The 16331-nt window shown below is 38.1% G+C and overlaps 2 protein-coding genes and 2 non-coding genes across 5 annotated transcripts in view; 2 read left to right on the plus strand and 2 right to left on the minus strand.

The window, feature by feature from the left end:
• The window catches only part of LOC137491081 (uncharacterized), a 554517-nt gene that overhangs the window by 106614 nt on the left and 431572 nt on the right, over positions 1–16331 (plus strand). The window lies entirely within an intron of this gene.
• On the minus strand, positions 27–113 carry trnay-gua (transfer RNA tyrosine (anticodon GUA)). Its single transcript is given in 2 exon segments — positions 27–62; positions 77–113. It is a non-coding gene; the product is annotated as a tRNA-Tyr (tRNA).
• trnae-uuc (transfer RNA glutamic acid (anticodon UUC)) lies at positions 202–273 on the minus strand. Its single transcript has one exon. It is a non-coding gene; the product is annotated as a tRNA-Glu (tRNA).
• LOC141381840 (uncharacterized) lies at positions 7576–14355 on the plus strand. 2 transcript variants are annotated; one of them, XM_087249181.2, is made up of 3 exons: positions 7576–7626; positions 8165–8317; positions 12148–14355. In XM_087249181.2, exons 2-3 carry the CDS (start codon positions 8233–8235, stop codon positions 12858–12860), a joined length of 798 nt encoding a protein of 265 aa, XP_087105307.2. In that variant the 5' UTR covers positions 7576–7626; positions 8165–8232; the 3' UTR covers positions 12861–14355. The 2 variants fall into 2 exon arrangements, with proteins under 2 accessions (XP_087105307.2, XP_088507092.1); XM_088650966.1 differs by having other exon boundaries at positions 8168–8317.

Consider the following 16331-nt stretch of genomic DNA (forward strand, 5'->3'; position numbering starts at 1 on the left):
GAAAGCGGCTCTGGGCGCAAAAGATGTCCTTCGAGCCGGAGTCGAACCAGCGACCTAAGGATTGCCATCATCCCACCTACAGTCCTCCGCTCTACCAACTGAGCTATCGAAGGCTTACAGGGGAGCTCCACAACCACATCCTATAAGGTGGCTGCAATCCGACCGCTGGCCAAAAAGGACAGAAGCAAAAGCACTCAAGCATTCCCATACCGGGAGTCGAACCCGGGCCGCCTGGGTGAAAACCAGGAATTCTAACCGCTAGACCATATGGGAACTGCCACTTTGGAAAGCCAGTCTTGGCACAAACTCCAGTTCATTCTGATCGCTGGCACGTCCCTGCTCCGCTTGCACAAGTGCCACTCATACACTTACGCACTCTCTCATACACAGTTTCTTGGTTTCCGTAACCGAGAATCTTCTGATCCGTAGTCATAAGCGCTTACCTTTGTGCCACCGTCACTCTGTTCAGCACCTTGTTAGCACATTGCTTGGAGCAAGGACAAGGCTCTGTCAACCCGGAGTTCCTTCACCACACATTCTGCTTTGTTTTTATGGCAAGAGGTTGTGTGGATGGGATGCTCTTACAGGATTCCTGACAGTCCCTCCATAGAAGACCTGAGATCCAGGGTCGGAGACTCTCTCCTCTCCAAGAGGAGAGCTGTAGTAGACATTCATAAAAATAAAAAAATATATATATAAACTGCTTACTCTGAGGTTGTGTTTAGGGTTGGGGTAGGAGTAAAATTGATTAAAACAGCAGGTTACCGTGAGGTTGGGCCTAGGGCTGGGGTAGGTGTAATTTTAATAAACTGCGATAGGTTGTATTCTGTGCCATGTACGAGACATTGAATCAATGAAACCCACATGGAGGTTTGTTACTGTGAGGTTGGGTTAAGAGTTGGGGTAGGTTGGGAGGTTGATAAAACACAGCAGGAAACTGTGAGGTTGGTTTAAGGATTGGGGTAGGTTTGACATTCAAACATAACTGGTTGGACACAGTGTCTTGTACCAGACATTAAATGAATGAAAACTCCAGGAGGTTTGTACAGCCCACTTGGAGCTCAAGTCTCACCCGCTTGGAGCTGACCAGGCCATTTGGAGCAGGCTCCGATTTCTATTTATACCTTTCTCAGTCAGGTAACTTCCTTTTCATTAGTATGAGCGTCTGCACTGTGTGGCATATTTGCAGACATATAGCAGAGACCGAAACATTGCTCACACTTGTCTGAGGTGGTCATTTTGACTGCAATCTTGTTTTAGGTTGGCACTTTGTTTTTGAATATTGTCTGCTTTTCGAATGTGTATCTGTGCTGCAGTAGAACGCCTTAGCCTCACAGCAAACATTTTGGTCTACAAGCTGTCACTGCTGTCTTCCCAGGAGAGTGGCTGTACTGGTTTCTTCTGGAATCCTGAGGGATGTACGGGACCAAGACATGAGAGCAGTTGGGGCAGACTTTGAACCCATGGGAGCACCCCACAGGCTCTGTGCTGGCAGCCCCAGAAACTTGATCCACTCCAAAGTAGAACCAAGCAACTCTGGCAGGGGCAAACTGCAACTGCAGTGCACTGACTGAGAGCAATGCAATAAATCCTGAACGAGCCAGCCAAAAGTCGAATCCAGACTCTTCTGGTCCGTTGTCAGACACGTTATCCATTGCGCCACTGTGCAAGGAGTGCTCATTAGCATGCTGTTTGGAAAGAGCACATGGCCCGGTAAACATGGAGTTCCTTCAACGCATGCTGTGCTTTGTTGTCATGGCAAGTTGTGGTGTCGATAGGATGCTTTTACACAGAGCATGTGACAGTCCCTCCGTAGAAGAACTTTGAACCAGGCTCTGAGACTTTCTCTTCTCTAGGAGGAGGTTGCAAACGTTAGAGTTATTTTTGTCAGAGCAGCTGCAGCACACCTGGGTGGAGGCCCACAGCTAGGCTAGAGGGCAACCTTTAGCCAGGCCTTCCCTGGTGGTCTTGTGGTTAGGACTTAGCGCTCTTACTGCTGTGGCCCGGGTTCAATTCCTTGTCAGGGAGCTTCCTTTTCACCTCCATGGTAAACTTTAAGCAGTGTTGGCGATGATCTCTTCACGAAAGCAGCTCTGAATGCAAAAGATATCCTTCAAGCCGCACTGTAAGACGTAATAAGACACACTCTGGCACAGACATCCAGTCTGCACACTGGAATACACGCTATTATCTCATGGTTAAGACGCAGCTTCAAAAATTAGTTTCAAACCGGAAGTACAAATTTGCTTGAAATAACGCAAAAACAACCAATTTACACTTTTTAGTGAAATATTTGTGTCCTAATAGTGTTTTTAGCAGTGTGGGACACATATACGACTATCAACAGCTCAAAAAATGTGTTTTGGAGTTTCGTGACCCTTTAAGGTACAAATGGTAGAGAACATACACACATGAAAATCTTACTTTGTTTTTCTTTTAACTAAGTATATTTTTATATGATTTGTTGTTTTGTCTCAAAATATTTTATGTAGGACACAAATGCCTCAAATGCAGCTTTAACATCATTGGAATAAATTATATTTATCATATTCAAATGGAAAAGCTAACATATTAAAAAGGAATAATTATTTACAAGGTTACTTTTATATCTGCATTTTTATAAACTAAAGCAGTTTTGTCCCCAAACCTTTGAAAAATAGTCCATTTTGTCTTTATATTTTTAGATGCTTCATTTATTACTGATTTTACTTTATGCTTTCAAAATATGTAACTATGCATTTGAAGTGATATTGTGCTATTTTGCTACATAGTAGAAGTTTTTTTGTTTTGTGTTAAAGCCACAATGGCCCTGCATAAAAGTGCTTTACTGGGACCTTATTGGCACATTTTGTGCCTGGACTCAACTTAGTATTAGTGGGACCTTACTATTTTGTTAATTACTAAATGCCCACAGAGCATGCTCATAGGACATACTTCTGACTCAGATAGTATACCTATACTTCGCCCATTGTGGCTATATACACTACACTTTGTGTGGACTTGCTATGGGCCCAAAGTGAACTTCTGTTTCGAGTGGGCCAGCCCACAGTTTGATCTAGCAACATTGTATATGTTTTTGGTATAGACCAAGTGTGCCGCAAGCCTACGTTTGAGTGAAGGTTTCGGCCGTTAGATCGCCCCCTGGGGGCTGGCTGCAGTACAAGTCATAAAGCCCGCCTCCTCCGTGTTAATGAAGGAGACTTGAGCCCAAATAAAAAAAAATATTACACTTGCAATAAAATGTCCCGAAAGATAGTTCTGGTCGATTAAGGCACTGGTTATTGTGCTGAAATAGGTGCAGATCTTCATTTTTGTAAACAGTTTGTTTTTAGCAGTAATTTAATGCTGGGCGTGTCATCGTGATTGACAGCTGTGATTGACAGTTTCTCAAAGCGCGGCGTCTGAGCTTCGGCAGGAGACTGAAGTAGACTGAAATGTTATTATTCGATTTCTGTGTTATTTTACCATGACAAAATGAGTTCAGCAGTAAACTATAGTTTCTGACATACATGATCTGGTGGAACACTGTTTATTTGCTAAGTTCAGGGCTTTTTTCGGGCTTTATTAGTTTGCTGATACACGCCTAGCCACCCAGATAGCAAAACACAGTTCCGGCTAGATTCTCGCCTGCCGGAGACTTATCTCTTAGAGCTCAGACTGACTAATGTTACCTCTGCTGGACCTACTCCGGATGCCTGGACTCACTACCCAATTCCAGCCCGAGTCAATCGAGCCAGATGCGGCGGCCGAGCGAGCAGGCGCTGCCGCATGCGAGCCGGAATCAGCCCGCGACGCCGCGAGTAAGTTATGCGATGCGGCCTGGAGCTGGCGCGATTGAATATATAAAACCCTCATATTTGTTAACGTTATTACATCCATTTGTGTTGATATGACAGCAAACGCATGCTGAGAAGTTCGGGGGGCGTAGTTGATTTTACATAACGCGTTTGATTGGAAGCTCGACTCTGCTCATTTTCGCGGCTCCTCCTCTGGCTCCATCAGACAGTCCTTCTGCGCATGTCTGGCTCCAATTTCAGCAGTCTTTTGCGACAGTTTGTGCCCGTCAAGCAGGCGTTTTGCCCTCAAGGTGTTCAATGGGAAAAAGGGCTGTCGCGTCGTCCATATTTTTTACAGTCATTGGCTCGGACACTTTAATGGACACTTTAAAGTCACGCAGCATTTACATAAACATTTAAACAATTCATAAACATATTAAATAATGACATTTAATATTAAATCTTGATTTTAAACTTAATTTTGTTTTGTTTTAATAATAACCTGTTATATTTAAAACCTCTTGTAGTTTTATTTACTAAACTTTGCTTTTATTAATAACTATATTTTTATTTAGTGCCTCATTCGTTTAAAATGTAAAAAGTGTTAAACAAAAGTACTTATATCAGGTACAGAACAGCCAACAACATTAAAAACATCACCGGGTGGGCCATCGGTTAGCCACTGGTGTCTAGACGGCGATCCACCCACGGTAATCCGCTGGTGGCGTGCCACCCAAAAAAACGCCGGTGGGCCGACATAACTTTTAGAATGGGCGGCTTGCCGCTGGTAAGCCGACGGCGGTCCGCCCATATCAAGCCGCTGAATTTGTGCCGACCAAAAAACGCCGACGGTCCGCCAACTCATTGTTTGCTGGGCCCTTTTCACTTCTCATATGAAACCACACAAAGATGAGGCATAATGACAAAACAGTCTGATTACCTTTGTATTTCTGAATATATGTGTGTATTGGATTGACTTTAATGGAATAATGCTGCATAAAAATTACAATACAAAATTCACACAAACATACAAAAAGTGAAAATGACAACAAACAGGACTTAAAACTGAGAGAGAAATAGAATACAGCACATGCACATCCTAATGATTTATTAATAACATTTAGTTATATTGGATAGGTCACGTTATGTTTTACATAGATGTGTTTTGTTTTTGTTTGCGTGTAAATCTAAATAAATAACCATATTTAATGCTCTTTATGACTTTTTTTTTTAATTATCAACGAAAATACAAAAAAGGTATTCAACAAATCCAGTTATAAACCTTAGTAAAACAAAATAATAAAGTGTAATGTGTCAGTCTCATCCAATCAGCATTAAGTTGTGTCGTCAGCCAGTCGTTTCCCATCATGCTTTTGGTAACGCAGTCTTTTGAGAGCAACTGCGGTCGACTGCTCTATCCGAGGTACCCGCCTCGCGATCGCGAGAGTTTTTTGGCGCACGTCAGCGTGACATCAGAGCGAGGCGAAGGCAAGGCGGACACATTTCTAACCGGCATGCATCTTGCGGTGATCACCGGTGATCGATTCTGCGCAGATTTTGGCCAAGTCAAACGAGCCTATTGATACATTTCTCCTTCGTTTCCACTTTCTCACAGACGCACATATATTCATTTTTTGGAGTTGATCAAAACCTTTACTCTAAACATTTTAAGACAGTTAAAAAAACTTTTTTAATCCACTAAGACTAAGTGTTTAAAGCAAAATCTCAACATTCTAAAAGGTATAACAAATAATCTAATGAGTGTTTAGAGCTGAAACTTTACAGAAAAGGAGGTAAAATAGGTCTCCTTCATGTAAAAAGTATTCATTACTACTACACGTTTTAGTTCTTCTAACTAGTCTTGACTTATATATAGTTTTTCTCTGCGTTTGGACACTTTATCCTGTTAAAAATTAACAAAGCAATAAAAATGTAAAATGAATAAAACAATGAACAGAAAGAAAATAACTTCTCTTCTACTTATGAGAGTAATTAACAAAATTAAATCAGATAAGTCTGAGCAAGAAACTATAGCCACAAATTAGCTGATTAAAACTAGTACTCCATTTCTTATATAAAGTGATGTAAACTTAGAATGGAATGACATTATACTGTTTAATAAATTAAAGCTTCAGTAAGACACTTATTACACACACGTTGGTAAATAGTCCTCATTACTGTGAGTAAAATAGTACTTCGTTGAATGTGTCTGTAAAGTTTCAGCTCAAAACACCCATCAGATTATTTGTTATACATTTTAGAATGCTGGGATTTTTTGCTTAATCTAGTTGGATTATATATATTATATATATTATATAAGTTAAACAAAATTGTGTTAATGTAGATTTAACTCGAGGAGCTCAGTGAATATTCATTCTCCTTTGCTTTTAGAAGATGTTAGTCTGTTAGATAAGAAATGAAACAATAGCTTTGTGTGTCAAATTTTTAATTTAAAAGAAAAATTTATTTTAGAGGAAAGTGTTACTGGAGGTCTTTGGTTGAGGATATAGAATAGAACTTGGCTTTTACCTGGGAAATATTGCATTTCCAACTAGGCAAAAGAAATACACTTTAAAATTGTACAGAAAATCTACCCTGTAAAATTCTAGTATTTCCAAATTTTTTGACATCGACAGCTCCTGTTCATTCTGCAAACAAGCAGAGGAGACACTTGTACATATGTTTTTTGATTGTCCAATATTCAAGCAATTTTGGTCACTCCTAAATTTTCATATATCTACTTTTGCCAATGCTGTGAATTGCTTTAATCTAAAAGACATTACTTTTATTATAATAACCCAAAAGCTAAATCCCTGGAACACATCATACATTTTTTTTAATCTTATATGGCAAATTTTTCATTCACAAACAGAAATTCACAAAAAATTACTCATCATTTGCTCATTTTAGAATAGAATTTAACACTCTCCTAACATCACTTCATCTTATTAACAATAAAAAAAATGTTTCCTGAATGATTCCTGAAATATTATGCAGATGTATTTAAAGAAGATTCTCGTTTTTAGTTGCTTTAGTAGATTTTAGTTGCTTTCCTTATGGTGATTTGTTTAAGTGTCATTGTAATTTCATTAATTTGTTTCATTTTTTTTGTTTCATTTAGTAATTTTATTATTACTATTATTATTAATACTTTAATTATATTAATATTTTTTTCCTTTCTGTCTAATAGTATTATTTGTATTTGTATGTTATTTTAGATATTTTTTCTTATGACAAAAAAAGTGAATCAACTGGAGAAAGGTTTGTTTAAAAGCTTTTACACAGATATAAAGCGTTTGATTAAAGTTTCAGGTTTTTCATTCAATACTAAATGATGTTCCTGCTGTTGACAATATTATTTTAACCCTTTATACAACGTAATACTATTTTACTCAAAGTAAAGAGGACTATGGAACAACGTGAGTGTATTAAGAGTCTTAATGAAGGTTTTTTTTTAATAAAATAATTTCACTTCAATCTAAGTATACATTACTATATATAAAAAATGCAGTACTAATTTTAATCAGCTCAGTTGTGGCTGTTGTTTCTTGCTCGCACTTACTGGATTTATTTTTGTTAATTACTCTCATATAAATAAACTGTTGGAAGAGGAGTTATTTTGTTTCTGTTTAAAGTTTTATTTATTTTAAACAGGACATTTTTATTGCTTTGTTAATTTTTAACAGGATAAAAAGTCAAAACGCAGAGAAAAACTATAAATATTAAGTCATGACTAAAAGTAACTTAAGTGCCAAAAAAAAAAAAAAAGGTTAAAAGGTCTTTTATTTTGGCGTGGATTGTGACGTCATAAGCCTGCGCCGCTCCCGCGCTGCGGTTCAACTGGAGAAAGGTTTGTTTTAAAGCGTTTACACTTATATAAAGCGATTGATTAAAGTTTGTTTTTTTATTCAGTGCTAAATTATGTACCTGCTGTTGACAATATTATTTTAACCCTTTATACAACGTAGTACTATTTAACTCACAGTAATGAGGTCTATTGTTTGAATAAAGATAGGATAAACTTTTTGTCCCCAAGAGAAAATTTGTCTTGGGCAAAAAATGCTACACGTTGCTGTAAGCAGACAATAAAGTAAATAAAACAAACAACAATTAAAAACATACTCAAATAAAGTTACAGGGATGTAACAGCATGTAATAAGTGTTTTAATGAAGGTTTACTTTATTAAATAGTATAATGTCATTCCATTCTAAGTATACATCACTATAAGAAATGGAGGACTAGTTTTAATCAGGTCATTTGTGGCTTTTGTTTCTTGCTCTGACTTGCCTTATTTCTTTTTGTTAATTTCTTTCATACAAAGAAACTGTTGAAGCAAGTGTTGAAGAGAAGTTATTTTGTTTCTGTTCATTGTTTTATTTATTTTAAGCAGGATAAAGTGTCCAAACACAGAGAAAAACTCCTGCTGAAGCGACTGATCTCCACACTGTTATAAAGATGGCGTTTATTAAAGAGGAGAGTGAAGATGTGAAGATTGAAGAAACAATTACAGTCAAACAGGAAGATCCACAGGAACAAACAGGTTAGTTTTCATTCTCAAAGACCAACTCAGTCATTTAATCCTCATTCAGATATATTTTAATAAGAAGAATACTAAATTAATCCATCTTGCAGCCCTGAGTGTGCTGCCTAGTTCTCCTAAATGCACATAAGCACTCATTGAAAGACGGGGAATGAGTTTCATTTGTTACTTGTTCTCATGTCTTTTGTCATTCTTTTATGTATTATTAGTCTCCCATTTTCATGATCATGGGCCAAAAATATCGTTATCGTGATGATAATACGATTAATCTCGCAATCTATATACCCTTTCATTATGTTCTTGGCTGTTTTTGACCCATTGACTTCCATTATAACCATATTTTTTTACCGCAAAGCCATGACACCAAATAATTGACACCTAGATTGTTGCTGTTTTCCTTGTTGGGAAGAGGTCAAATGTGTCATTTTTACTGTTGATCATCAGTTGGCTGCATTCATCCTTTAGATGGGCCTGTTCAAATAAGTTTCTGTCTTTTATATGGAGTTCGGTGGAGTAAAACAGCATTTTATAGTGTTCATGCATTAATACACTTTGTAGGGGGACCAACAGTTTTAACCCAAAAATGACCAGACTATCAGATGAAGAAGAGCAGGAGTCAGAGATTCAATTAAAAGAAAGTTTACTGTAGATAGTTTGCAGTTTCATCAGCAGAGGCCAGCTTCAACACTCACAACAAGTTTGTAGAGCGCTCTACATACAATCTCAGAACAACAACAATTAGATGTCTAGAATTCTCTCTGTTCTCTCTATGCAAACTGTTTTAATGAAATGCGTCAATAAAGTGCACTAAAACTTCACTAGAGTATTCACCTTATTCTTCGCCGACGAGCGGGCGCAACCATTTGAATCTTTTTGGCACGAGACTTCCGGTCTTTCACTTACATTCATTTTTAGACATTAAAAACTGCTATTTTTGCTGTTTGATGTTGCAAACTGATATTTCCTTATTATATTATTCTACTTGGTCTGTATAGTCATGCAAACATTTGCTTGTTGAGCAAGTAGTTTGACCATTTTCTGCCGTTTATTATTCCTAGTCATTTCTACCTTAGGCGACTGAATCGGAAGTTCTAAAACAATCGCGAAAACAGACGCACTTCCGCATTTTAGAATAAGGTCAATAAATCTAGCTTCTCTCTCTTTCTCTCTCTCTCACACTCACACACACACTCACACACACACACACTATACTCCATAAGGCAGAAACTTTTTTGCACTGAAACTGATAATCAATTTTAAAAATCACAAATCTCTTTCCAACAGGGAAATGTAATGGTGATGTGGGAATGGTGATTCCACCCCCCCCCCCCCCCCCCAAAAAAAATATAATAAACAAATATTAAACAAATATGTTTGTCACTTGCTTTTAAGTAGTTAATCTTGGGCGCCAGACAAAATATGTCAAAATACATTTCAAACAAAATATACCACGACTAGCTCTCACCACCAGTTACAAATAATAAAAAATAAATAAATAAATAAAATAACAAACAATGAGAACCAGAAAAAAACTCAGATAATTGCTGTAATTGTCTAAATAAAGTGTGTATTAGTCAATAATATTAATAAAAAATACTTTTCACACACAAACAGCAGTATCAACAACAAAACAAACAATATAACAATGAAACGCAGAACCCTCAGCACTTATAACTCAAATGAAAGAAAAAAATGCAAATGATTTCAGGCCAGCAGATTTGTCAGATTTGAAAACGGGGAAAATAATAATGATAACAATAGTACAGGGAGAAAACAAAACAAGAGAAACAAAATGAGAATTTGGGCAAAGAAAACAAAAACTTTTGCTTCTTACCCATGGAGCGGAGGGGTCAAGGGAAATGAGTGGGGAATGGCGAATGTGGATGTGAAGGTTGAGGTTGTTGGTGAACCCAGCAGGTGAGTTGGCAGCTGACTCCATGCCAGCGAGAAAGATAAATCGGTAAGTTGATTTTGTTCAGGACACACTGCACTGAAGTCTTTAGTGGTTTAGTCATTCACAGACGTCACGTGCACTTCAGTAACAAGACAGCGGTCTTTGCTCTGTTGCTTCAATACATACTTCCGCTTTTTGTTTCTCACAGCCAGTCGTTAAGTTTACACTGCTCATCTCGACCCGACTTCTCTACTCCTTTCCCCACACCGCAACAGTACAGTCAACTTCTCTTTCTTCTACCCACCACATAATGCTGCCTTCTTTAACTCTCCTCCTCCTTTATTCTCTCACCCATTTCCTTTTTGCCGTCACATGGGGGGACCAATTAAACAATGTCGTCACAAAGAACACCAACAATCATAAATTCATGAATATGTGCTGTCATGGCTTTGCAATAAAAAAAAATGTTCTTATAATAGAGGTCAATGGAGAAAAAACAGCCATGAATATAACGAAAAGGGAGTAAATTTGCCCAGAGTGTATTGAGGTTTTTAAAAAAAATGCAAAGCATTTTCCCATTGATGGGGACTTCATTGTGTCTTGATGAATTTATTACTCTCATTTATATGCTTATTTGAGTGATTTCCATGTTGTTGTTGTTGTTGTTGTTATTATTTATTGTATTTTATGTGCACTATAAAAAAATTTATAATAGAGGCCAATGGAGCATTTTTCCAGAATATGTCAAAATAAGATGTCCCCAAATATCAGTCCATTTGCTGAAACACTGAGAACGTTTTGGCCAAATTAAACCTCAAAATCACCCCAGAATGGATGAAAATGACCCAACAGCAAACAAAAGGAAAGGTGCACATTCCAGCCTTTATGCAGATGCTCTACAGGTATGTCTCATATCTGCCAGGTGTTGTAAAAAAATAAATGAGTGAAAAGAAGAGAGAACCCAGTCCAGGAGACTCGAAACAAGCAGAATTCCTTTATTAAGACGTGTTGGTTAATCTGCAGTCATACAGCGTCTTTAAGATGTCCGTGTGTCTGCAAGAGCCTACTAGAGGTCCGCAGTCTGCAAGTTCTTTCACAAGTCTCTCACAAGTCTCACACAAGTCTAATTTAAGACAAAGATTTCTTGTCTATATTGTGTTCTTAGGAGGACGGGACATGGCTAAACAAAGCATGCAAATTAAGAGTTGGAGTCAGCATGGCATAGGTGTTAAAAAACGGCCCAGCTACTGACCACACAAGTTAATCAACATAGGGTTTCTGTAGCATAAAAGCAACACCTGAAGACAAAGACAGAGTCGTTTAAAGCGTTTGCATCACTGGCTTAGCCTGTAGTCAGAAAGATTAAGATTAAATGTCCCTCCAAGCTGGGATGTTAATGAAATCATATAATTAAAAACCAAAGAATATAACTTTTTAGTTATACGTAGATTATTGTTCATTTGGAATTAGATGATAGAAATTTATATTTCCACACAGGCAAATATTCAGCTCTTACCCCAGAACTTTTTTTCTGATACATTTACCAGTCAGGCACACAACAAAGAAGTATTCCCTGTCCACTTTACAAATCGTAGAAATCTGTGTCTTATCAATATGACCAAAATGACTTTTATGAAAAACTCTGAAAACTGGACTGACACTGTTTAAATTTACTATAACTTCTATGTTAAGCGGCTTTGACACAATTTACATTGTAAAAGCACTAGATAAATAAAGATGAATTGAATTGAATCTGCCTAAATGTGTACACGTTAATGAACCAAACAAAATATGATCTGATTCATTTGACATTCAATGTGCATCAAAATTACAGTGTGTGTAGTCAATGTTTCCAGTGTCTTTTCACTTTTTAGCTTTTGATGAGAGTTTTTAAGACTTAATGAAAACTAATGTTTTATTTATTTATTTATTTCAGACCTAGTTGAACAGAATGAGGCGAGTAAAGAGGAGGACCATCATGTCAAAATTGTGGAAAAAACTCATTTACAGACTGATGGTGTTTTAAAAAGGAGAGACAAGAATCGTTTCACCTGCACTCAGTGTGGAAAGAGTTTCGCAACCAAAAGCAAACTTAAGATTCACATAATGATCCACACCGGAGAGAAACCATTCACATGCACTCAGTGTGGGAAGAGTTTCAACCAATTATCTCACCTTAATTATCACATGATGATCCACACTGGAAAGAAACCATTCGCATGCACTCAGTGTGCGAAGAGTTTCAAGCAATCATCACACCTTAATCTACACATGATGATCCACACTGGAGAGAAACCCTTCACATGCACTCATTGTGGGAAAAGTTTTAACTGCTCATCACACCTTAATCAACACATGAGGATCCACACTGGAGAAAAACCATACGCATGCACTCAGTGTGGGAAGAGTTTCAACCAATCATCTCACCTTAATTATCACATGATGATTCACACTGGAAAGAAACCATTCACATGCACTCAGTGTGCGAAGAGTTTCAACCAATCATCACACCTTAATCAACACATGAGGATACACACTGGAGAGAAACCATACGCGTGCACTCAGTGTGGGAAGAGTTTTAACTGCTCAACAAACTTTGATAACCACACGAGGAGCCACACTGGAGAGAAACCATTCACATGCACTTAGTGTGGGAAGAGTTTCAGCCAATTATCCAACCTTAATCTACACATGATGATCCACACTGGAGAGAAACCATACGCATGCACTCAGTGTGGGAAGAGTTTTTACTGCTCAACAAACCTTAATCACCATATGAGGATCCACACTAGAGAGAAACCATTCACATGCACTCAGTGTGGGGAGAGTTTCAGCAAATCATCACACCTTAATAAACACATTGAAGGAACTCATGGGCATATTGCAGTGGTCAACACGAGTTGAATCTGAAATCTTGGGCATCTGCAAATTGTCTCAGTCATTGAACTGGCTTAAGGGCTTAAACCATCACGATAACAAAGCACCAATTGATTTTGGGTTATTCTGACCAATTCTCTGGCTGCAGATGTTCCAGGTACCCTTCAGCAAAATTAGTAAATGATTTAAACTAAACAAAGGGGCTTTACGGGATTTTCAGCAGGAACCGCCTCACAAGACTTTTGAATGACATTGAAATTGTGCATCCTGTCAGATGCACAATTTCGTAGAGACGAAGAGATCTCTAGAAACATTAATGCATACAAATGAAAGTAAATCTCTTAAAATGTTAGAACTAAGGCAGATGTATCTTTGAATAATACACCATAATGTTCCTCATATGCTGTGGTTATTTCAACCAACCAGGTTAATTAATGTGTTGTTTTAACCCTTAAAGCAGATTAAATTGATCTGTATGTGTCTGAAATGTATGAGATCTGGTCTTGAATGAAAGCTAGTGACATTTGCAATCTGTTAGTGTAAATGAAAAACTAGTAGTACAAACAGTATTCGTCTTGTAACATTTGATGTAAGATAGTTTCAATCTTGCAAGAGTTCTTCCCCGTGAAATCTACATGCAGTGTGTTAATGATTGACCCTTTCTACGTCGGCACGAGGTGTGGCCCCGCCCTTCATGGCAATTGCTCATTGGCAGACAGTGCCATAGGGATGGATCAGACCAGGTCACTTAAAGACACCCTGCAACAAAGAAACCGCTTTGAAACCGCACGAACGGTTTCAAACCGCACGAAAACCGCTTTGAAACGGCACGAACTTCCGCAAACCGACTTTCAGCAGTCCGTCACCTCAGTAACCCAGAACTACCCACCCACGAGCGAGGGAATTCCAAGGACGTCACAGAAGCCACCATCCAATCAGGAGCACTGTGTTTCCCCAAGGCCAGCTGGCGAGGGAGATTCATCTTCAGCAAAAGTGCAAGTAACAAACAAACGTTGTCTCTTGCTGATCTGGTGCAGATTGATCGTAAACAGTTAAAGATAAGCCATATCTCTGCTTTTGTGGTTTCTCAGGTGTTATTCTTAGATCTTGTTAAAAGTATTAGAATTAATTTGGGATGGTTGTCAACTCATTGTACATCCTCTGAACTGCCTCTGTGTGTGCGCGAGTTTGTTTGTTGTCTGCTTATTACGTAGTTAGTTTCATGTATCGTAGTGTAGCTCAATAAATCTTTGTTCTCATTTTGTAAGAACTGTGTTCTTGTTTATGTGCTTCTAAGTCATTGCCTCGAGCTGTAGATCTTGTTACCTTGCTAAAAGTTAACTCAGTACTGTGTTATGTTATTATCGTTGATCACGTAAATATTATTAACAAGATTGGTAAGATACTGTTACGTAGCGGATGCACCCCGCTACGCACATAAATTTAAGGATGACCGCTATAAAAAGTGGTCACCTGGAGTCCCCGTTCCTGCTCCCCAAGCACACACACACACAGGCCAAGTTGTCAAAAAGGGGTATCAGATTAATTAAACAAAAAGGTCAAAATCAGAATTAGGGAACAAAAAGGCCAAAACAACAAACAAAACAAGGTACGCTACCTAATATTAAACCTCTTACCCATACCAAAAAATAAAGTTCCATAAATTAAGCATACAATTCTAACCTCCATAACTAGCCACAAAACAGGAGAAAACTGGACAAAAGAAATGGGCCTTCCCTTTGATCATTTAGCCTTAAGGTAAATATTAGCCACAGCTAACACATGATACCGTCCTAGTACCGTATTTAAGTATCTCACCAGATGACTTTGAAACAGGGTTGGAGAAAGGCATTAAACAATCAGCCACCGCTACTGCAGGTTACCTTCCTATTACCGTATTTAACAGAGTATCTCACCAGATTACTTTAAAAAAAAGGTTTCAGACAGATCACTGCCGCACAGAGAACTCAGAACGAACTGCTCAGACACACACACAATAGCGAGGGGAAATAGGAAGAGAACTCGATGAGGAGCGTCAATGGCGTGGCTTTATAGCTGGCGCCGCCCCTCTCACAGCTGCACCTGATCTCCGCTCATGTGGAGAGAGAGAAAGAGATAGATAATGGAGAAAACACACACAGGAACAATACAAACTAGCATTGTCAAAAATAATGTTACTCAATATGTAACACTAACATTTTAGGCATCTGTCCATCCTGTTTTGCTTCTTTCTTTCATTGCGCATTGCAGGTTCAGATACTAGGGGTACTCTACAATAATAACCGATGACTTAATTGAGCTGTTTTAAATAAGGGAGATTAGAAAACGGTGTAGGGCCTAGTGGGCTTGAGGAATGACTCGAAGGCAACCTGTGGTTTTGGGGAAAAGTAACTGCCACCTATTGTTGAGATCAAGCCTTTTGGATTTGTCGTACAAGAGCCTCTTTATGCATGTGCAAAGTAACTGAGTAGAAAGCATAGTAAATTTAGCTTCCCCCCCCACTGTCTTAGATGAAACTGCGTTTGGAAGTATCGTATCCAGAGGTTTTTTCTTTTAGTGTTAAGACTAAGTTGGCCAGAGCACCTGTCTTGGGAACAGCAGGTGCTAGGTTCAAATCCAAACTGCACCTTTCCCTCAGTTTATGGGAGAGTGGCTTTCTGATCTGAAACTCTTTCAATGGCCGATAGCATATGTTTGTCCTGATTTCCATTTTCCGAGCTGACTCTGGGTTTGGATGTAATGAAACTGGAGGTTCCAAAAAACAATTTACACATGATTAAGAATAGATTAAATAAAATAAATTCACACATTTTTTGCTTTGATCTTGAACAGAGGCCAGGTCTCATTGCTTTAATTACTATTTCAGTTTTTTTATTTTTATTTTATTTTATATGTATTATTTTAAATGCTTTAACAGCATAAAGCCTTGCAATGAAATGTAACAAAATATCTTTGTTCTCAGCATCTCTGTACCATTGAAAAAAAATGTGGTTGTTGAACTTCACCTCACTCCACCTTGTGCAGAACGCCTTTGTGATGACCATGGCATTGATCGGGCCTGGTTTCACACCCTGACAAACAAATGTAAATAATCATATAACAAATGTTAAACTACAAATGTTAAATGTACTTTTAAAAGAATTCAGTTTCTACATCAAATTAACCTGCATAACATAAACAACATTCTTAGAAAATTTAACCATGATATCTTTAATATGAACAGAATAAGGTCATGTCAAATAT

Source organism: Danio rerio, chromosome 4 (assembly GCF_052040795.2).
Source record: "Danio rerio strain M-AB ecotype USA chromosome 4, GRCz13ab, whole genome shotgun sequence".
In the NCBI taxonomy this organism is placed as follows: Eukaryota; Metazoa; Chordata; class Actinopteri; order Cypriniformes; family Danionidae; genus Danio; species Danio rerio.